This window comes from Scyliorhinus canicula, chromosome 18, assembly GCF_902713615.1.
Source record: "Scyliorhinus canicula chromosome 18, sScyCan1.1, whole genome shotgun sequence".
Lineage (NCBI taxonomy): Eukaryota > Metazoa > Chordata > Chondrichthyes > Carcharhiniformes > Scyliorhinidae > Scyliorhinus > Scyliorhinus canicula.
Window position 1 is genome coordinate 14,949,684 of NC_052163.1, and position 23,760 is coordinate 14,973,443.

General features: G+C 43.1%; 1 protein-coding gene across 4 annotated transcripts; it reads right to left on the reverse strand.

Annotated features, from left to right (window-relative positions):
* Positions 1 to 980: 980 nt before the first annotated feature.
* On the reverse strand, positions 981 to 23,737 carry ccdc137 (coiled-coil domain containing 137). 4 transcript variants are annotated; one of them, XM_038777091.1, is made up of 6 exons: positions 23,538 to 23,737; positions 21,233 to 21,360; positions 16,088 to 16,322; positions 14,240 to 14,322; positions 6,979 to 7,058; positions 981 to 3,358 (listed from the first exon to the last, which is right to left on the reverse strand). In XM_038777091.1, exons 1-6 carry the CDS (start codon positions 23,714 to 23,716, stop codon positions 3,125 to 3,127), a joined length of 939 nt encoding a protein of 312 aa, XP_038633019.1. In that variant the 5' UTR covers positions 23,717 to 23,737; the 3' UTR covers positions 981 to 3,124. The 4 variants fall into 4 exon arrangements, with proteins under 4 accessions (XP_038633019.1, XP_038633022.1, XP_038633020.1 ...); XM_038777094.1 differs by lacking the exon at positions 23,538 to 23,737 and adding an exon at positions 22,902 to 23,389; XM_038777092.1 differs by lacking the exon at positions 23,538 to 23,737 and adding an exon at positions 21,579 to 21,618.
* Positions 23,738 to 23,760: the final 23 nt, after the last annotated feature.

Sequence of the window (23,760 nt, forward strand, 5' to 3'; positions counted from 1 at the left end):
CGTGGGTTTGGGTAGGGTGATCATGGCTCGGCACAACATCGAGGGCCGAAGGGCCTGTTCTGTGCTGTACTGTTCTATGTAATTACCATAAGTTGGGAATCAAACTTGGGGTTGTTGGGTCTATTTGACTTAGAAGCTTCTGAAAGTGGCAGTGTTTCAAAATTAATTGCAATTTAATTGAGCAATGTATTTGTATCCATTTTCAGCGGCAAGGTGGCACTTGACAGTGAATTAGAATTTCGACAGAACTTCTATTCATTATGAAGCACCCAGCAAGAGACAGGATACAATTGACATCTGCACCGGAATGAATACAAACAGATTTAGCATGACAGGATTCAGGCTTTCCAATCATTCATGAACAAATTACATCTCCTTACACTGCTTAGATTTGGGGCTTTAAGCAGCAACGCCAATGGGATTTCCATATCACAAGCATGTTACTGGCCACAGCACATGTAACAAGTCAATGGCAATCATTTCGCAAACAGAATTACAGATCGCCTTTCAACATTATTTGTTAATGGCTAGTCTGCCAATAAATGCTTTTTGAGCATGCAGAAGACGGTGTGGAATTATGGTGTGTGGCAGATAGCATCAAACCGAGGGCAATACCCACATAATGAGACAAAATTGAAGGGGTTGGTAAGTGCACTGGGAACAATTAGCCCATTATCGATAGCGAATAATCTTGTGGTTACAGGGAGGGGTGGAGTAGGCAGGAAGTCATGAACATAATTCTGGACCTTGCACAGAACTAGATGTGCTATATGTTTAGCCATCAGGAAGCTGGGATTTCTGGCAGGATTCTGACAAACCCATCCCTGGGTCACTGTCAGTGCGGAGTTTGCACATTCTCCCTGTGGCTCTCACCCCCACGACTCAAAAAGATGTGCAGGGTAGGTGAATTGGCCACCCTAAATTTGCCCGTTAATAGCGAAAATAAAAATTGGGCACTCTAAATTTATCAAAAAGGAGTCTGACAGAAAGTTGATATTTATTAAATCTGTAGCACAATCATCAGCATATTCCCCATTCTTCTCCCAGTCATTCTCATTATGCAATGATACAGCACCGAATTCGGTCCATTGTGCTGTGCCGGATGTCAGTGAGTTACTCGATTCTCAGCTGCTACAGCACACATACAGAAGCAAAGTACGCTCTCCCACATAGAGTAGACCATTAATCAGATCAGATTTATGGGTCCCATTACAGGCTGCACTGGTCAGAGTCTGTCCGCCAGCTGTATACCTAACCTGAAGGGTTGCTAGATTGCGGATGAAAGTACTGAAGTTATCAAAGATCAATTCTTTTTTTTTTTTAAAAGGGATTAACGTGACATGTCTTAGACCAGACTCAAATGGAATTTTCTTTGTTTCTACATTTCCTGCAATTATGAGCTAAAAATGTAAGTCAGTAAATACCACTGTGTAGTATTGTTACAGAAATTGCAGCAATCTCTTGAAATGAAATGAAATTAAAATCGCTTGTCACAAGTAGGCTTCAAATGAAGTTACTGTAAAAAGCCCCTAGTCGCCACATTCCGACGCCTGTTCGGGGAGGATGGTGCGGGAATTGAACCGTGCTGCTGGCCTGCCTTGGTCTGCTTTCAAAGCCAGCGATTTAGCCCTGTGCCAAACCCCATCAAAGTTCAGTATCAGGGCGTTCACATTCAGAAGAATTCTGCATCACAAGATACAAATCACAATTGCACATAATGGAAAACTAGATTTATAGGTGGTTACTGTTTAACAAAATATAAATCATTCACCTCATACAAATCCTGGGTACTCACAAAATGCACGCTCGCAGAGGGATTATCCCAATTTTACCAGCAGGTTTTATCAGAGCACTTTGTACCCCAATCACAAAGCTTTATTAGAAACTGCTAAAAGTCAGGGCAGCACGGTGGCACAGTGGTTAGCACTGCTGCCTCACGGTGCCGAGGACCCGGGTTCGATCTCGGCCACGGGTCACTGTCCATGTGGAGTTTGCACATTCTCCCCGTATCTGCGTGGGTCTCACCCCCACAACCCAAAAAGATTTGCAGGGTAGGTGAATTGGCCACGCTAAAATTGCCCCTTAACTGGAAAAAAAAGAATTGGATACTCTAAATTTTTTTTTAAAAGGAAACTATTTAAGGCACCCACTCGCCAAACACAGACACAATGGCTATTCTCAAAATGTGGAAGAACTGTACATTTTTTCCACAGTGAAGGTAAGTACAAGGTGCACCATATTTCCAGCCAGCTGCCCAGCAGTCCGTGGAACTTGACTAATAAGCCCGTTTGGCAGATCAGAGTGGCGAACGGTAGGCGGCACAGTGGTTAGCACTGCTCCCTCATGGCTCCGAGGACCCGGTTTCGATCCCAGCCCCGGGTCACTGTCCGTGTGGAGTTTGCGCATTCTCCCCTGTCTGCATGGGTCTCACACCCACAACCCAAAGATGTGCAGGGTAGGTCAATTAGCTATGCTAAATTGCCCCCTTATTTGGAAAAAAATAGTGGAGAACAGCATGGAGCTGAGAGAGGTCAACCGGCTACAAATGACAGTACCGAGCATGGGTCATATCTCACGTTTAAGGTGGATTACAGAATACAAAACAACTTTCCCTCAATTCACAAAGGTCATTAACATTTTTCAAAACTTTTGGGTAAAAAAAGAGGCAGCTAACCACAATTCTATCCCTGTAAAGACTGACCGCACAGGCCTGATCACTCTCAATGGGCAACTCTACAGCAGGCTAAAAAGAAATTCAATAAAAAGCCAGAAACTGGCTACAGAACACTGTCCAGCAGCCAACTTAACAGCACATCAAGTATACCAGGACATTCAAGACAACTTGGTATCGTCACTATTGATGCAGTTATTGATTTCTAAACCATACAGCTTCACTGATGGCAGTCAGGCATGTTGAGAATTACAGGTATAAATGTTTAGCTCCAAAATGGGTACCTTTCCTTGCATATAGGTTATAGTCCAGAGCTTATACTACATGGTTTATATTAGAACACACAGCTTTCAACAAATCACTCGTTATTAAATAACAAATCAATGGGCATTCAGTCCTCCTGAGAACCTGCAGACCCCTGAATTAGTGCCTCAAATGGTAAAATTCTGAGGCTTATTTAGGATTTTTCAACTTTTCTGTGCTGTTTTTATTTTGGGCCAGGGTTTGTTGTTTCTGTTTCTTCAGTGTTCTGTAGGCCTTAATGACCCTCTCCCGCTCCTCCAGCATCATCCTCTGACGAGCCATCGACATGGTGGGCTGCTTACCACACTGGGTACCCTCCCTTCTTTCTGAGGCGCACTTGCTTTGCTGAAACAGTGATTTCAGAAGTAACTGTCTCTGGCCAGGCTGGGAAGAACAAACAAATGATTTAACGCAAAGCAAAGGAAAATATAAAAGCCTTCACACAGCTGACAGAAGGTTAAACTTCAAAGCTTAATATTTACATTACGATACTTGGGTTTGCGTTACCAAACCTTTGGGTTTGGTTAACTGATTTATGAAGAGTTTAGTAACGTGCTTCCATCCTTGAAGTGGCAGCAATTCAACTGATAGGAAAGACCCAAGCACATTGCAATAAAACTCCCCTACGCCCAGCAAACTATTTTTCCACCACCGTCTGTACTCGGATTATTAAAATGTCCTATAGTTATAATGATATGGCTGAATAATTTGTCTAAAAACATCATCCTCAAGTTCCTGTTCATTGTTGGGTGGTTAATAGAACATTCCCAGTGCTGTGGCTGATGCCTTGCTATTTCTGAGCTCAATCTAAAAGGATTGTGTTTGGGCCAGTTTTCAATTTAAATCCCTATGTTTAAGTCTGGTGATATAATCAGTGCTGCACGCTGTTGTTATAATTCACCTTCATGCTTAAGTACTGTTATTTCGCAATAAGGGTAATTGATAACTAGAGATTAAACAAACATATCATGGTTTGATCTCTGATGTTCAGATTTCTCGGGACAAATATTATAATCTTATTTCTCCATCATGTGTCAATAACACTTGTAAAATTCTCAGATCATAAATTCAGCCCAACGCAACCTGCAGCATTTAAGAGACAGCCATTCACCAAACATTGAAAAATTCTAATGGAAGACATCCTAGCTCGGTGAAAGAAAGCAAATGGTCAGATTGTTTCAGTACAGTTTTTGTAAATCCATCAGCAAGGGTGTGAATATCGTGTGTATTAACATCCTTGCTGATGTGACATGGGTTATCAATTGGTTGGGAGGCAGGAGAGACTCGGGATAAAGGGAGTACACTCAATTATCATGATGTAACCACTGTTGTTTCCTCAGGGATCTGAACTGGGGCTTCCCAGCTTTTCAGTATGTATATCAAACATTGGATGAAGGAATAATGAGCAGTATATCCCAAGCTGGCAGAAAATTAACTTCGGGGTTACTGTAAACTATGTAGAGCGGAGGAGGAAGTTAAAAAGGTTAGAGAAAAATTAAGTGAGTGGGTAAAATCGTGGTAGGTAAAATAATTAAATGATTTGATAGGGTGGATGCAGAGAAGCTGCTTCCTCTGGTGGACAAATCCAGAACAAATGGGCACAATTGTAAAGATAGAGCTGGACAATTTGAAAGCGAAATCAGGGATCATGTTGCCCTGCAAACTGTCGCGGAAATCGGATTTTCTCTCCTCAGTGCCGCAGTTCCAGTGCTAACCACTGCGCCACATGCATTAGGCTACATTAGTAATATTGTCAAGCGGTGGCAAAATAGACGTGAGATACAGATCAATCATGATCTAATTAAATGGTGCAACAAACTTTAAAAAACATTTTTTTTTTTTTTTTTTTTTAAGAGTAGCCAATTCATTTTTTTCCAATCAAGGGGCAATTTAGCATGGCCAATCCACCTACGCTGCACATCTTTGGGATGTGGGGGCGAAAACCACGCAAACACGGGGAGAATGTGCAAACTCCACACAGACAGGGACCCAGAGCTGGGATCGAACCTGGGACCTTGGCGCCGTGAGGCAGCAGGGCTAAACCCACTCTGCCACCGTGCTGCCCTGGTGCAACAAACTTGAGCTTGAGGTCTGCTCGCTTCTGACTTAGCAGCACAGCAATTTCCAGCTGGATAACCAAACCAAATAAAAGGGTTGGCACAGTTGCTTCACAGCTCCAGGATCCCAGGTTCGAATCCCGGCTTGGGTCACTGTCTGTGCGAAGTCTGCACGTTCTTCCTATGTCTGCGTGGGTTTCTTCCGGGTGCTCCGGTTTCCTCCCACAAGTCCCAAAAGATGTGCTGTTAGGTAATTTGGACATTCTGAATTCTCCCTCAGTGTACCCGAACAGATGCCGGAAAGTGGTGACTAGGGGATTTTCACAGTAACTTCATTGCAGTGTTAATGTAAGCCTTCTTGTGACAATAAAAATTATTAAATAGGGATTGTCATTGTAAAGGATGAATAACAGCAGTCTCATAACACGTTTATAGCAAGCAATAGCCAATTACATCAGACACAAGTGATGCAATCCATTTAACCGCAATGGGCTTTTGATATCCAAATATTTTGTTTTCCCATTCATTTTATCACCTTTAATTAACTCACTATAGACTGGGATAATGGCAGTGTAAAAGGCAGAGAAGAGAAAGTTTCTGAAGTGGGTTCAGGAGACCTTTCTTGATCAGTATGTTTCAGGCCCAACAAGGAAAGAGGCACCCTTAGATCTGGTTCTGGGGAATGAAGTGGGTCAAGTGGATCAAGTATCAGTAGGGCAGGCAAAACTATAATAAAACAATGGGCTGCCTTTAAAGAGGAGATGATGCAGATACAGCCCAGATAAAGGTGAAGCAACCAAAGCCAGAGCATTACAGAAGACAAAGATGAAGCAGAAAAACGTGCTTATGACAAATGTCAGATTGATAATATAACTGGAACCATGGGCAGCACGGTGGCGCAGTGGGTAGCATTGCTGCCTCATGGCGCTGAGGTCCTAGGTTCGATCCCGGCTCTGGGTCACTGTCCGTAGACAGTGAGGCTTGCACATTCTCCCCGTGTTTGCATGGGTTTCACCCCCACAACCCAAAGATGTGCAGTCAAAATCACAGTGAAAGAGGAGGTAGTTGAGGGACTCGATGGAGGAGAAACTGATAAAAAAGGAAGTATTGGAAAGGTCAGCTGTGCTGAAAATGCTAAGTCACTCGGACCAGATAGCATGCATCCAAGGAAGCTAAGAGAAGGGTGGAAATTGCCTATGCAATGGATGCAATCGTTGATCTGGGCAAAGACAAATATGGACTAATTAAGGAAAGCCAAGGCAGATTTGTCAAAGGCAAAGAAAGCACTAAAATAAGCAAAAATACTGCGGATGCTGGTATCTGAAAAAAAATGAGAATACTGGAAAAACTCAGCAGGTCTGGCAGCATCTGTAGGGAGAGAAAAACAGAGTTAACGTTTTGAATTTGTTGGCTCCTCATCAAAACTGAGGGGGAATATCTGTTAGATACTACACTGTAGCTGGAAGAGATTTCAACAAAAGCATAGCAATCTTGAGAACAAAGGATCGATGGCCAGGTTGGGGGGGAGGGGGGGCTTGTTCTTGCATCGAGACAAAAATGTTTTGGATAAAAAAGGGGTTAAGATGGAAGAGAAAGGTCACTGTCTAAAGCTATTGAACTCAATGTTGAGTCCCGAGAGCTGTAACTTGTCTCATTGGAAGATGAGGTGCTGGTCCTCCACATTGGGTTGCACTGGAGCATTGCTGCAGGCCAAGGATGGACACGTGAGCATGAAAGCAAGGTGCTTAGTTAGAATGGCAAGGATGACCCCAGCCTTCCTATGGCTGTTCATCCTTGGCCTGTTGCCCTGGAGGAACAGCATCTCATCTTCCGATTAGACACATTACAGCCCTTAGGACTCGAGCTTCTCCAATCTATCCACGGAACTACAATCTATTGCACCAATTTGGTTTGATATTGCTGGTGCTACAGAAACAAAGTATTTACCTGATCAGTTTCTTGGCTTTTCCTGGGTTTAGCCGTGAGGGTAGGTGGCTGCATGGCCACTTCTCCAAATTTCACAGTATCTGCAAAATAAGGTCAACCCTATTGTGAAAAATGAAATTTAAACTGACTGTGGATCATAAGAACATAAGAACTAGGAGCAGGAGTAGGCCATCTGGCCCCTCGAGCCTGCTCCGCCATTCAATGAGATCATGGCTGATCTTTTGTGGACTCAGCTCCACTTTCCGGCCCGAACACCATAACCCTTAATCCCTTTATTCTTCAAAAAACTATCTATCTTTACCTTAAAAACATGTAATGAAGGAGCCTCAACTGCTTCACTGGGCAAGGAATTCCATAGATTCACAACCCTTTGGGTGAAGAAGTTCCTCCTAAACTTAGTTCTAAATCTACTTCCCCTTATTTTGAGGCTATGCCCCCTAGTTCTGCTGTCACCCGCCAGTGGAAACAACCTGCCCGCATCTATCCTATCTATTCCCTTCATAATTTTAAATGTTTCTATAAGATCCCCCCTCATCCTTCTAAATTCCAACGAGTACAGTCCCATTCTACTCAACCTCTCCTCATAATCCAACCCCTTCAGGTCTGGGATTAACCTAGTGAATCTCCTCTGCACACCCTCCAGCGCCAGTACGTCCTTTCTCAAGTAAGGAGACCAAAACTGAACACAATACTCCAGGTGTGGCCGCACTAACACCTTATACAATTGCAACATAACCTCCCTAGTCTTAAACTCCATCCCTCTAGCAATGAAGGACAAAATTCCATTTGCCTTCTTAATCACCTGTTGCACTTGTAAACCAACCTTCTGTGACTCATGCACTAGCACACCCAAGTCTCTCTGAACAGCGGCATGCTTTAATATTTTATCGTTTAAATAATAATCCCGTTTGCTGTTATTCCTACCAAAATGGATAACCTCACATTTGTCAACAAATCCTCACCAAACAACACAAACTCAATTACATTTTAATGTCCTGCGTGAAAATTGCATATTCAAATTCTGACCGAGAAATCTGAGCACCAAACCCATATTTTGGTCCAATCTCTATTTTTATAGCCCTTGGTATTTCAGTTGCCCTTCAGGTAGCCACAAAATCCACACTTTTTTAAACTGAGCTTCACTGTAAATGCTCCTCAGGTGGTCATCTAAGGAGGGTGAGCAACCAAGCGAACTTCCACTCTACAGTCTCAAGCTGGGACAATTCAGTGGCAGAGCTCAGACGAGGCCGTCTTTCCAGGCTGAAATCTTCAGCTGGTGAAGCTCTACTTAAGTCAAGTGCACCACCTAGTGTCCTCATTAAAAACTGAAGAGCGGAAAATAATATAAATAATCACTATTGTCAGGATTGTGAAGAATGGCAGACTAGCAACCTTCATCCGCAGTCATTTTGTCAAGAGACTGCGCTTCAATGCCCTTACAAACAGAACTCAAAACATGTATCATAGAAAAGAGCTATAATCGCAATTTGTCTACAATCTGCTTGATGAAGACGTGACCCCAAAACGGAATTATTTGTTTGTAATGACTTAAGGCCAACGGAGCCGTGTATGAGCCAAGGATTACTTTCTTCATGGCAGAAGATACAAAAAGCATTCCGGAAGAAATGGGGAGACAAAGGTCGTGAAAATGAGAAACTTAAGGAAATTAGTAAACAAATAATACTGAGAAATTAATGGGAATAAAAGCCTGTATTTGATGCTTTAAAGTAGGTTGCTATAGAGTTGTGATATGGAGATGCCGGCATTGAACTGGGGTGAGCACAGTAAGAAGTCTTACAACACCAGGTTAAAGTCCAACAGGTTTGTTTCAAATACTAGCTTTCGGAGCACTGCTCCTTCCTCAGGTGAATGATTCCTCAGATTCAACATTGAGTTCAATAGCTTTAGACAGTGACCTTTCTCCTCCATCTTAACCCCTTTTTTATCCAAAACAGGTTTGTTTCAAATCACTAGTTTTCGGAGCACTGCTCCTTCCTCAGGTGCTCCTTCCTCAGGTTCCTCACCCGAGGAAGGAGCGGTGCTCCGAAATCTAGTGATTTGAAACAAACCTGTTGGACTTTAACCTGGTGTTGTAAGACTTCTTACTGTGCCATAGAGTTGGTGAGTACATTGGTGGTAATCTTCAAGAATTTTCTAAATTCTAGAACAGCCCCCATGGATTGGAAAGTAGCAAAGATACATAACCCTGTTAGCAGTTATAAAGGATTTTGAAGGATGGTTATGTTTTAAACACTCGCCTTAAATTTAAAGTAAAATGAAGTAATTTGAAAAGAGGAATGTGACCTCCTATGAAATCTGCCCAGAGACAAACCCATGTGGCCTGGTTGTCATGGGGATAGAGGTACAGGTCAAAATATATTGAAAGTAACATGCAAGTTTTAACAACTGGGCACAAAGGAGGTGGCAGCTGCTCGTGCTATGTAAAGACTCTTGTCAGTCAGACAAAGATTTGGGGAAGAAGGCGGAGAAAAGGTGCTGCTATGCAGAAGGAACGTCTTTGGTTAAACTCAATGCAAAGTGTTGGTGATGACGGATTCCCGATTGAAGAGACAAGGCTTATGGAGATTTAAAGACCAAGGAGTCGCCACAGGGTGCCTTGCTACTGGAAATGCATTTGATTGTGTTTACATGATTGAGTAAAGCAGCTTTGTTTAAAAGGACATTTGGTACATTCACCATGGTACGGCAGGGAAGAAGAGATCCTGTTAATGCTGGGAGGAGCTTGGGACTTTATATACAAGACCACATACAAACCTATGTACTCAGCTCTATTTTCTTGTTTTGCCCCTATAACCTTTTACTCTCTGTCAATCAAGAATCTATCTAACTCAGCCTTAAAAGGGCGGCATGGTGGTGCAGTGGTTAGCACTGCTGCCTCACGGTGCTGAGGACCCGGGTTCGAACCCGGCCTGGGTCACTCCGTGTGAAGTTTGCACATTCTCCTGTGTCTGCGTGGGTCTCACCCCCCACAACCCAAAAAGATATGCAGGGTCGGTGAATTGGCCATGCTAATTTGCCCCTTAAATGGAAAACAAAATTTGGACACACTACATTTATTGGAAAAAAAACTCAGCCTTAAAAATAATTCATGATTCTGCCTACACTGGTCTCTGGGGAAGAGAATTCCCCAGACTTCGAATCTCTGAAAAACATTTCCCCTCATCTTTATCTTAATTGGGAGACCCCTTATTTATTTATTTTTTTTAAATGTAAATTTAAATATAATTCACCTACCCGGCAAGTTTTTTGGGCTCTGGGGATGAGACCCACGCAGACATGGGGAGAATGTACAAACTTTGCACAGACAGTGACTCGGGGCAGGGAGCGAACCCGGGTTCTCAGTGCTGTGAGGCAGCATTGCTAACCACTGTGCCACCCAAGACCCCTTATTTTTGAACTATTGTTACGAAGCCAGACCAGACCCCAAAATTTGTTCGGATACTGGATAAAGAACAACGAACAATTCTTTTTTTAAATTTATAAAACTGTGAGGAAAAGTTACTTCACCCCAGGAGTGCTGACTCTGACCAATAGGTATCTTTTCTGTTAGAACAAACTTTAATTTAAACACAGAATTGACCACATGAAGATCACAGAAATAGCTTTATAATTATCAGTTAAACAGTTGGAAAACACAAGGAAAAACTTAAACTTACTATCTATATCTGCTGCTAATTCCAATTAAGTAACCCAATACAGTTCAAATGCAACTTATAAATAAAGTTAACAACACAAGTTTACTTGCTTAGCTGTGCAGACCTTTAGAGAATGTTCCTTTCAAGATCAGATTCAGTACACCTCTGTCTTGTCAGACTCAAATCGTATGGAAAACTGCTGCTCAACTTAAAATATTCTAGTGGTCTGCAAAGCTAAAGTCAGACCTGGCTCCTCCAATTAATTATATAATCTGTATCTCACTGAGTTCCATGAGCTGATTAGCTAGGACTAAACATTACTCCCTTATAAATTAGCTACACACTAGGAAATCTCTAGCAATCAAAACACAATTTTAATAGCTCTTTATCTGTAACCAGTAAGTGGTTAAAATCAATAATTACCTCAATCTTTTATGACTCCTTAATTATTTAAAAAAAATAAGGTTTGAGTACCCAATTAATTTTTTTCCAATTAAGGGGCAATTTAGCATGGCCAATCCACCTACCTTGCACATCTTTGGGTTGTGGGGGTGAGACCCATGTAGACACAGGCAGAATGTGCAAACTCGAAACGAATAATAATAATTATCGCTTACTGTCACAAGTAGGCTTCAATGAAGTTACTGTAAAAAGCCCCTAGTGACCAGGGGCTGGGACCGAACCCAGATCCTGAGTGCCGCAGTGAGGCAGCAGTGCTAACCACTGCGCCACAGTGCCGCCCTGCGACTCCTTAATTACAGCTTTAGTAGACATACTTCCTGTATGTATTTTAAACGAGGGTTTTAAAAAATAACATTACTGCCATAAATACGAATTGTAATATTTCTTTGTTCATCATACTATGTCCTTTCATTCTAGTGTCTCTTGCATACACCCTGCAAGATCTTTTATGTTTCAATAAGATCACCTCTCATTCTTCTAAACTCCAATGGATACAGGCCCAACATATCCAACCTTTCCTCATAAGATAATCCCTTCATCCCAGGAACCAGTTGAGTGAATTTAGTATAATGTATAAATGTGGAATGGGGTTTTCGGTTGTGTAGAGAAATGAACGGGCAGTATTTTAGTGTATTAGTTGCCTATTAAATAACATTTAGTCGATTTTAGTTTTAGTCTGTTACAGGAAAAAGTCATAAATGTGAAATCTATACATGTGTTTCTTTGCATTGGCAAATTCATATATTTTTTTAAAGAAGCTATCAGTCTCTATGAACATCACAACATTGTTAGCCAGTTACCCAACATCATTCATAGGGAAAATGCCAGACTTTTTATAAGGAACATAATAAAAGGAGATTTAGAAAATTATGACGTGACTGCACATTTATGAAAGGGAAAGTGTTTGACAAATCTTTTGCGTTTTTGAGGTTGTAACTAATAGGGTGGATGAAGCGGAACTAATAAATGCAGCGTATTAGAATTTTCAACAAAAATAATTCAATAAAGTGCTCACACAGGGTTCTTACATAAAATTAGGACTAATGACTTTAGAACACAGGGACATCAGAAATAGGAGAAGAAACCAGTAGAGCTTGCTCTGTCATTTAATATGATCCTAGCTGATCTTGGGTTTCAAATCTACTTAACTGCCCATTTCCCATATCCCTCCATTCCATGAGAGACCAAAACTCTAACTCAGCTTTAAATGTATTCAATTAAGCCTCAAGGGGCCGAGGACCCGCAATCAATTCTGGGCTCGGGTCACTGTCCGTGTGGAGTTTCAACATTCTCCCCGTGTCTGCGTGGGCACCCTAACAACGCAAAGATGTGCAGGGTAGATGGATTGGCCACACTAAATTGCCCTTTAATTGGAAGAATTAAAAAAAATATATATATATATGACTGCAGGTTTATAAAAGGGAAACAGTGTTGGACAAATCTTTGGCCCTTTTCAGGATGTAACTATTAGGGTGCATAAAGCCTCCATAACCCTCTGGGATAGAGGATTCCAAAGATTTGGCAACCATTTGACTGAATACATTTCTCATCGCAAACTTAAATGACTGATCCCAGATGATGAAACTGTGCCCCCTTATTTTAGATTCCCCCCAGGGCAGCACAATGGGTTAGCCCTACTGCCTCATGGCACCGAGGTCCCAGGTTTGATCCCGGCTCTGGGTCACCGTCTGTGTGGAGTTTGCACATTCTCCCCGTGTTTGTGTGGGTTTCGCCCCCACAACCCAAAGATGTGCAAGGTAGGTGGATTGAACATGCTAAATTGACCCTTAATTGGAAAAATTGGTACACTAAATTTATGAAAAATTTTTTTTTAGATTCCCCAGCCAGGGAAAACTGTCTCAGCATCTACCCTATCAAGCCCCTTCATAATCGTTCAATGAGATCACCTCTCATTCTTCTAAACGTCTGAGAATGTAGTCCCAATTTACTCAGCTGCATCAGAACAACCCTCTCATCCCAGGGACTAATTCAGTGAACCTTTGCTGTACCACCTCCAATACAAATATACCCTTCCAGAACTGCACACAGTATTCCAGGTGTGGCATCATCAAAGTCCTGTACAATTGTAGCATGACTTATTTATTCTTGTACTCCAACCTCCATGCACTAAGATAGGAGATACTTTAGGATTTTCCATGTTTTAGATATCACATTCTCTTAAGAGAAGTTAACGTGTTAGCAGATAACAAAGGACTGTTAACGGGTTTATATTATTAACAGATAACTAAAGACTGTTAATCAATTTATATTTTTAACTCTGCAATTTTGTATGTACCAAGTGAGAGTATTTTACAATAAAATTACTTTGATTAAAATTATACTGTGTAGATTTACTCTCAAAGTTTAAAATCCTAGACACTCATTGAGGAAGTCTTAAATGCCTAGGACCCACAGCGACAGAGGTAACGATTTAGTTATGAGTGGCGTATCTGAACTTTTCCCATAAAAAGTAACTGAGATCCTGTTTAACTGCTTGGGACCCGGAAAAGCATTCTCCCATCGCGAGATCAATTTTGAGTCTCAGCAGAGAAATGGATTTCCCTCTTTTGGTGGGTTAACCTCAAGCATAGGTTATTAATAAAGTATTATCAGGTCTGGAATAACCTAAATCCTTCACACACGGATAGTGACCCAGAGCCGGGATCGAACCTGACCTCGGCGCCATGAGGCAACAGGGCTAAGCCACTGCGCCACCACTGCTGCCCCGAGGTATACAAGATTATGAGGGCCATGGACAGGTTGGAGAGAAAGCAGTATTTCCCTTTAATTGAAGGGTCAATAACAAGGGGGCATAATTTTAAGGTGCAAGGCAGGAAATTTTAAGGATTTGAGGAAAACAAATTTCACCCAGAAGGTGGGGGGAATCTGGAATGCACAGCCTGGGAGGATAGTTGAGGCAGGAAACCTCACAATCTTTAAAAAGTACTTGGATGAGCACTTGAAACGTCATAACATTCAAGGCTATGGGTCAAGTGCTGGGAAGTGGGATAAGTGTAGATATGGAGTCGGTTTTTGTCAGTGTAGGTTTGATGGGCCAAAGGCTACTTCTGTGCCATAGGATTCTATGAGAACGCAGAACAGATAGGCACCGTACTACCACATCTCCTGCGACAGTAACTTACCTGTAAACATTTCTTTCTCCAGTTTCATCTCCCTTCTTTCAGCTTTCTTTCTAATAAACTTCCCCAATCGCTTCTTGTCATGCCTATTTGATACAAACCAAAGTCAACTAACAAATGCACAACTTCCCACAACAAAAATATTTTTAAAGATCTAAATCCCTCTCTTCACACAATGTTGGTTTGATCTCAAGAAATATCTGCTGTTACCACATTCACCATTTTTCTTTGAATAATAGAGTTCCATGCTCTGGTTTGGTATTTACAGAGCAGCACAACCACAGATCAAACACTTCTGCCTTAAAGAGTTTGCATCAGTGAATCATGGACATATTATTTTTTCTTTTTTTTTTATAAATTTAGATTACCCAATTTTTTTTTCCAATTAAGGGGCAATTTAGCATGGCCAATCCACCTACTCTGCACATTTTTGGGTTGTGGGGGCGAAACCCACGCAGACACAGGGAGAATGTGCAAACTCCACACGGACAGTGACCCAGAGCCGGGATCGAACCTGGGACCTCAGCGCCGTGAGGCGGTTGTGCTAACCACTAGGCCACCGTGCTGCCCCTTCATGGACATATTATTAGCATTAGGGTCACTATGGATGCAAAGGATTAGGTATGTGGTTCTTTCACTCAGCGAACTTGGATGTTAACCCAGTGCAGACAAATGGAATGTCAGCTGGACTATTCCTTTTTTTTTTAATTTAGAGTACCCAATTATTTTTTTTTCCAATTAAGGGGCAATTTAGCATGGCCAATCCACCTAACCTGCACATCTTTAGGTTGTGGGGGTGAAACCCACGCAGACACGGGGAGAATGTGCAAACTCCGCACGGACAGTGACCCAGAGTCGGGATTCGAACCTGGGTCCTCAGCGCCGTAGGCAGCAATGCTAACCACTGTGCCACCCAGCTGGACTATTCCTACGCATGAATAACACCAAAAAATATTCACCATTTGTAATGAAAAAAAAACCTGCAGTCTCTGCAATTAATTCCAATTTGAAGGGCCTTATGTGAACAGCTGAGCAAACCCGTGTATTGTGCAGGTAACATGGATGCGCAGGCAGCTGACCTGAAGTAATGACTACTAGAAGTTCCCTGAAACAAGCCCAAGGTGGGACTGGTGAGAGGGGTCAAAGAAAGAACTTCTATCCTTTATATTTGTACAATATAGGGCAGCACAGTGGCGCAGTGGGTTAGCCCTGCTGTCTCACGGCGCTGAGGTCCCAGGTTCGATCCTGGCTCTGGGTCACTGTCCGTGTGAAGTTTGCACATTCTCCCTACGTTTGCATGGGTTTCGCCCCCACAACCCAAAGATGTGCAGGCTAGGTGGATTGGCCATGCTAAATTGCCCCTTAATTGGAAAAAAAATGAATTGGGTACTCTTAAAAAATATATATTTGCATAATATCGACTATGGCCTACGCTTTAGCACTGTCCTTGTGACTGACTTGCATTAAGATGCTCTAAATGTCGGATGGAAGGATAAGAAATTTCTAAATATCTGGCCCTTTCTTTTGAGATTAAGGTAGAGGATTGGAAAATGGAATGTTACATTTATCATAAATATCATCCAGGCTACAGCTCCAAAATAAATTGATTCTCTTTTTGTGTTAAGAATTCTGACCTATCTGCAAGCAACTATATATATATTTTTAAACACACTTTTAATCACAATGACTTTATTAGGTTCCCTTCTCAAAGGCAGATTCCCTTTCCTTTTCTTCCACCCTGCTATTTTCAGTAAAGAGCAAAAAGGAAAACTAATGTAATTGCAGTTATCTATCAGCAATGTCAAACTCCACACAAGATATAATAGCGTATGTACAGATTATAGGACATACTCTTTCTTTCTCTCAGACTTTGTTTTCACACTGCTTGCCTGTTCTTCCTCCTCGTTATCCAACTCAGGACATCGGGTCAGTTGAGTTTTGGTCAAGAACATTACGTGCTGTGTTTCCTCCTCCATGCGCTGAATGTAGGCACTTTCGGGCTCGCGTTTCCGCCGTTTAAACTTTGGAACTGGTATGTCTTGGTGGAGACCTGAACCCACTGAAGCAGGCTTCTTCGCTGGCTTTTCTGGGTGTTTAAAGAAAAATAAATTCAGTGTCACTTTTTACGCTATTACAGTTTATCCATTTGAAGGTTGAGTTTGTTTGTGTCCTACACAAGAATGAGCTATTTTGGTCTAAAGACAGCCTTCTCAGAAAGAGACCCAAGGGTATGGATGAGAAAATACACCAGTAAGTAAATGACAGCTTTGGTTAAGTACTTTCAACCAGATTCCCACACATAATTATTATCCACAAGCAAGCAAAGCACTTGTCAACATTGGAACTTGGCTGTATAAGTCTCTATTGCATAAACAAAAGGAATAGGAAAGGACAGCACGGTATAGGGCAGCACGGTAGCATAGTGGTTAGCATAATTGCTTCACAGCTCCAGGGTCCCAGGTTCGATTCCCGGCTGGGTCACTGTCTGTGCGGAGTCTGCACGTTCACCCCGTGTCTGCGTGGGTTTCCTCCGGGTGCTCCGGTTTCCTCCCACAGTCCAAAGATGTGCGGGTTAGGTGGATTGGCCATGCTAAATTGTCCTTAGTGTCCAAAAAATGATAAGTGGGGGTTATTGGGTTACAGGGATACGTAGACTTCAGTAGGGTGCTCTTTGTAAGTGCCGGTGCAGACTCGATGGGCCAAATGGCCTCCTTCTGCGCTGTAAATTCTATGACTCTATTCTATGACCATCTGCTCCAACAAGCCAGCCCACCCAAAGAACAAAGAAAAGTACAGTACAGGAACAGGCCCTTTGGCCCTCCAAGCCTGCGTTGACCGCGCTGCCATCTAAACCAGTGTTCTTCAAATTCCGGGGGGGGTGGGGGAAGAGACCCGCGGGTGGGTTGCGGGCGCGTGTCGGGAGGGTCACAGAACCGTCCTTCACGGCACTCCCGATAGAGCAAATCCCAGCGCAGCAACCGGCTTTTAATAACGCCGGCAGCAGGCGGCCTTCAAAATGGGCAGGAACATGTTACAAAAATTTGGCCGCATTGTGCATGTGCAAAACAATGCGCATGCGCGCCGATGATTGGGCACGCATGCGCAGAGCGGCTGCTATTTTTAAAAAATGGTCTCAGATTTTTGTTTTACAAGTTCGGGAGATTTTTATTCATTTATTTTATTCATTTAATTTTTATTTTATTTTTTTTTACAAGTTCGGGGGGGGGGGTTTTATTCATTTTATTCTTTTTTACAAGTTCGGCGGGTTTTATTCATTTATTTTATTCATTTAATTTTTAGTTTTTGTTTATTTTATTCATTTTATTATTATTTTTCTTACAAGTTCGGGCGGGGTTTATTTGATAAAATTATACAGGAAAAAAATGCAGAACTTTGGACAGATGGAGACTCCATACTTTCCGACACCGGAAGGCTTCACCTTCATCCAACAGGTTCCATCGGAGGAGTGTGTAGGAGGGCCAAAAGGAACCAAAAACATTTCCTCCATTTTTGTCAGCAGCAAACAAGGTAAGAGAAAATGGCGGGTCGCTCAGGTCGAACGGCGTGGGTCGCGAAGGCCGGCCGGCGTGGGTCGCGAAGGCCGGCTGGCGTGGGTCGCGAAGGCCGCCTGGCGTGGGTCGCGAAGGCCGGCTGGCGTGGGTCGCGAAGGCCGGCTGGCGTGGGTCGCGAGGGCCGCCTGGCGTGGGTCCCGAAGGTTGGCTGGTTGGTAAAAATGGGTCCCCGGAAAAAAAGTTTGAAGAACACTGGTCTAAACTAAAATCTTCTACACTTCCAGGGTCCGTATCCCTCTAGTCCCATCCTATTTCATGTATTTAAACTTGTAGCCATGTACATCACTGAGGCCCACTCAACATCATACTATCTCCAGCAGAAAGATATGGTGAGTAGCCCGAGGAAGCATCCTCTTTTGGCTCACCCATGAAGAATGGCTGCTTGGGGAAGACAGCAGAGGGCTGCTGGCACTCATGGAACTACACTCCAGCAAAAGATAAACCCTTCAGAAGCAAAAAGAAGAAAGTTAGCCAAAAGGAAAAGCTTACAATTGGAAACTTACCCAAGGCCAGAAAACACATCCATAGTTAAATTACTACAATTAAAATATAATTTGATGCCTTTAAGCAACTGAGCTGACAAGTCGATAGCATGGGTGCAACACAATATTTGCTAAGAAGAGTCAAGGTCAAAAGGCAAACTTAGAAATGTGAACCCTTTTATAGTATCATATTTTTAAAAATAAATTTAGAGTACCCAATTCATTTTTTCCAATTAAGGGGCAATTTTAGTGTGGCCAATCCACCTGTCCTGCACATTTTTGGGTTGTGGGGGCGAAACACACACAAACACGGGGAGAATGCGCAAACTCCACGCAGACAGTGACGCAGAGCCGGGATCGAACCTGGGACCTCGGCGCCGCGAGGCTGCAGGGCTAACCCACTGCGCCACCATGCTGCCTTTATGGTATCATATTTATGCATCATTCTATTAAGTAAAAAGACTATTTGCAGATTTACTTTTCTCCCTCACCGAAATTATACTAATAGTGTAAAACATAAATGTGAAGCTGATAAAGATTAGTATGTGTTTCTGTTTTGAGTCACATACAAAATGTAAAGTTTTTAAAAATTCTATTCACAGGGCAAGGGTGTCACAGTCGAGGCTAGGCCAGAATTTATTGCCCACCCTTAATTAACCTTGAGAAGATGGCCGTGTCATGATGATGGAGGAAAACCCCAAATTAAGCACGGGCATATTTAAAAGTTCAGAAAGACCTGTGGTTTTAAAACGCAAGGACAAGTCAAAGATGGCTGAAGATGTAAATTTAATCACTGGCTGAATTTCTGATGGGTGATACCGAGAGGCAATGGAATCACCCCATTTTCAAGGACACATCAAAAGTACCATATTGAAACTAACTACCACCTTCTGTGGAGATAATGGTGATTATCATCTTAGCAGCAATTATAGCTGCTGAGCAATATCGCAGGCCGGTTTGTGAATTTTTGCCTTCCAGGAATATACAGAGACTGGGATAAATGCCAGCTGCAAAACCTGGTCAGTGTCAACTAGTGTTGGGGAAAGACAGCAGCAGAGCCCTGCAAAGGTTTTGCAGGGAACCCACGTTCTCTCTGACTGGTAAGGAACCCATGTCAGCAAAGCTCCAGCTGAAAAGGAAACAAGGCCAATCCACAGAACACTGGAATCTCAAAACCGACAATTCACCTGAAGTCAGCAGTACTGGATTCACGAATTGCAATGGCTACAACATTCCATCATCTACTTCTCACAAACAAGTCAGAGACCAATTCCTTTATTTTCATTTTACCTATTTTCTTGTTGCGACCGAGGGGGTTGAATAAAGAAAGGGAGCCAGTGAACCCCTCCTCGCCTGAGCATTATAATTTGGAGGCATCCCGTCCGGAAGTTAAATACTTGAGGGATCTTGTCCGAGATAACAAATTTGGGAAACCTCACCTGGGAACCGGTGGTAACAGTGGTGTACTTACACCCAGTGCCACGATTATGACACAGTGGTTGTGAAGAAATAGTGTAGTAGTTCCAAGTCAGGATGTGTGTGTGACTTGAGGGGAACTGGAGGTGGTGGTATGCCCATGTATCTGCTGTCCACGGCCTTCTAGGTGGTTCAGGTCATAGGGTTGGATGCTGCTGTCAAACGTGCCTTGTTAAGTTCCTACAGTGCATCTGGTAGATGCATCACACTACTGCCACTGTGCTACAGTGGTCGAGGGAGTGAATGTTGGGGGTGCCAATCAAGTGGGCTGCTTTGTCCTGGATGGTGTTGAGTTTCTTGGGTGTTGTTGGGGCTGCACTCATCCTGGCAAGTGGAAAGTATTCCATCACACCCCTGACTTGTAGATAACGGACATGGCTTGGGAGTCAGGAGGTGAATTACTTATCACAGAATTGCCAATCTCTGAGCTGCTCTTGTAGCCACAGTATTTACATAACTTTCTCAGTTCAGTTTTTGGTCAATGGTAACCCCCAGGATATCGACAGTGACGGAATTAGTGATGGTAATGCCATTGAATGTTATGGGGAGATGACTGGATTTGCTCTTGCTTGCGATGCTCACTGCCTGGTTCTTGGGTGATGTGAATGTTACTTATCAGCGCAAGCCTGAATGAGGTCCATGCCTAAGAGGCTTTTCACAGTAACTTCATTGCAGTGTTAATGTAAGCCTACTTGTGACAATAAAGATTATTATAATTATAATATTGTCATGCTTTCTAGGCTTTTTGGGATGTCATCTTGAATTTGATTAAGATGCATTTTCACTCACCATAGCAATTAATCCTGCGATTGCAATCATAAATAAATTTAGATATCAACTTAATGACTGAATTATTTTATTTCCTATCTAAATGGAAAATATTGGGGCAGCACAGTCATGCAATGGTTAGCACTGCAGCCTCAGTGCCGAGGACCCAGATTCGATCCCAGCCCCAGTGTGGAGTTTGCACATTGTCCCCGTATCTGTGTGGGTGTCACCCCCACAATCCAAAGATGTGAAGGGTAGGTGGACTGGCCGTGCTAAATTGCCTCTTAATTGGAAAAAAATTAAATTTGGTACTAAAATATTACATTAACAATATCAAAAGAAAGGTACAGGACAAACATCTCCAGCAGCGCTCTCTGGATACCTTTTCTCTGCTGTTTCATAGTTTGAAAACAGCATTAATGCAAACTAACTGCATGTTCGCCTCTCCAGCCTCCCAAGTGGACAGCTCCAGTTTTTCATGAGATTTGTCCACGTCACTAAATAAATCCCATGTTCATTGGTTACTTACTTTGGGTTCTGTGGATGGGATTTGTCCTATTTCCCTGGGTAAACCACACTCACTATAAGCGGCATGTACCATATCAAATCTCTACAGGGTCTATAATAAACATGCACCCCAGGCTATTGTCAGGTGAGTAATACGTTTTAACGGAACAATGTTAAGTTGACCACCTTACCAGGCTTTCTCTTCTGCTTATTCATTTTCTTCACCATTTTCTCCCTACTCCTCATTATCTCACGGACTTTGTATGGAATTTCCTGTTCATCAATATTTTTGGGCTTCATGTTGAATTTCTTCGGTTCGCTATGGGGTTAAAAGTTCGTTATTGTAAATAATCTTTGTCTTAAATTATTTTACCGTATCTATACACAAGGCTGACAAATGCACAAAAGTCCATTATCTTTTTTGCCCATTCAGTTTCCACATGCACCGCCAAAGAACAAGAGTATGAAGAAAATACTGATTCATTCACTATATATTTTATTAACAATAATAATCTTTATTGTCACAAGTAGGCTTACATTGCAATAAAGTTACTGTGAAAAGCCCCCAGTCATCACATTCCGGTTCCTGTTTGGATACGGAGGGAGAATTCAGAATGTCCAAATTATCTAACAGCATGTCTTTCGGGACTAGTGGGAGGAAACTGGAGCACCCAGAGGAAACCCACAGACACGGGGAGAACGCGTAGACTCCGCAGTGACCAAGCCGGGAATCGAACCTGTGACCCTGGAGCTGTGCTAACCTCTGTGCTACCATGCTGCCCTGTGAACACCCATGAATGCCATTTTATAGGCATTCTCTCTTCTTTGCCCACTCCTCTAATTCAGTACTGCATTCACCCACAACTTGTCTCAGTAGTGGACTCAGCATTAAAACTGATCATCAAACTTGTTGAGAACCTTGTCAGGCAATTCACTCTACTCCACTCTTTCTTATCTCCAAGTTCCTTCACCAACTCAAATTTGTGATCCCAGCCATGTGAAAGAAGCATGTTTACTTCTTTTTGCGATCACAAATGCTTACTAACGTTGCTCCCATTTGTTATGAATTATCTCTTACTAGGAGTTAAATACCTTGTCATGGTACTTATGAGATTTGGGGATCTGACTTAATGCGACTCAAGAGTTGAATGACTACAGGACTCTTCATTCTTCCATGTTAACAACCTACGCATTCCCCTTAAAAAATGCAATGTGCAGGTAAAATTAACACTTAAAAACCTCCTGACATTTGAGTTGCTGCATAATTAAAATAGTTCAAATCCAGCTGGACTGCAGATGTGGGGCTCTCTTTCTCTATTTGTAAATGCATTTGAGGAATAGAAAAGTTAACCAGTCTCAGTCAATTTTATAAGATACATTATCATGTAGAACTCTTTTAAATTGAATAAAAAGCTAAAAGCCCAATTTGCCTATAGTTTTTGGTGTTATGATGGGTTTACAACACATTATGTTCCTAATTATTAATAAAACAGCATGGTAACACAGCAGTTAGCACTGCTGCCTCACAGCACCAGAGACCCAGGTTCAACTCCAACCTTGGGTGACTGAAGTTTGCATGTTCTCCCTGTGTCTGCGTGGGTTTCCTCTGGGTGCTCCTCCCACAATCCAAACACATGTAGGTTAGGTGGCTTGGCCATGTTAAATTGACCATTAGTGCTCAGGGATATACAGGTTAGGTGCAGTTACAGGGATAGAGAAAGGGAAGTGGGTCTAGGTCGAGTGCAGAGGGTCAGTGCAGACTCGATAGGTCGATTGGCCTCGTTCTGCACAGCACAGATTCTACGATAACCGTAACACAGGTCAATTGATATTCTACTTCATCTGACAAATAGAACCAACCGCTACATGTTCCAGGACAGTCGTTGGTGGATTTGCACATTGAGTTTGGATTTAGTTTTACTTCCCCAGCCCCCTGTTTTGAACACCACAGCAATGTGATTAGTTAGCAGATGGTCTGTCATTTTGGGGGTGGGGGTGGTATTTGCGCACAGCAAGATCCCACAAACAGCAATGTGATGAGCGAGCGGATGATTTTTTTGAGAGGGGGGCATTTGCGCACAGCATGACCCCACTAACAGTAGAATGATGAGTGAGCGGATGATCTGTTGCTGGGAGGGGGGGTGGAATTTTCGCACAGCAAGATCCCACAAACAGCAGTGTGATGAATGAGTGGATGATGTTTGGGAGGTGGTCATTTGCGCACAGCATGACCCCACTAACAGTAGAATGATGAGTGAGCGGATGATCTGTTGCTGGGGTGGTGGAAATTTCGCACAGCAAGATCCCACAAACAGCAGTGTGATGAGTAAGCGGACGATGTGTTTTTAAGGGATGGGGGGGGGGGGGGCGGGGGTGGATATGGGCCAGCGGCAGAATGTGCTCGTTAATCCCGGTTAGTGAGAGTTAACCGAGGCCGCTAGCTGGGAGAGCGCTACGAGGGTGGCCAATGTCCCTCCGCATCTCCCAGAGCCCCACCTGTGCCGCGGCTCCTTCCGGCGCCCGGCCTCCACATGTTTCCCCCTCTGGCGCTCCGCGGGCCCGGCATCTACGCCCTTCCCGCTCCGGCGCCCCGCGGGCCTGGTCTCCACGCCCTCCCCGCTCCGGCGCCCCGCGGGCCCGGTATCCACGCCCTTCCCGCTCCGGCGCTTCGCCATCGCCCGGCCACTTCGCGCACGCGCCAGCGCTTCACCCATCCGAT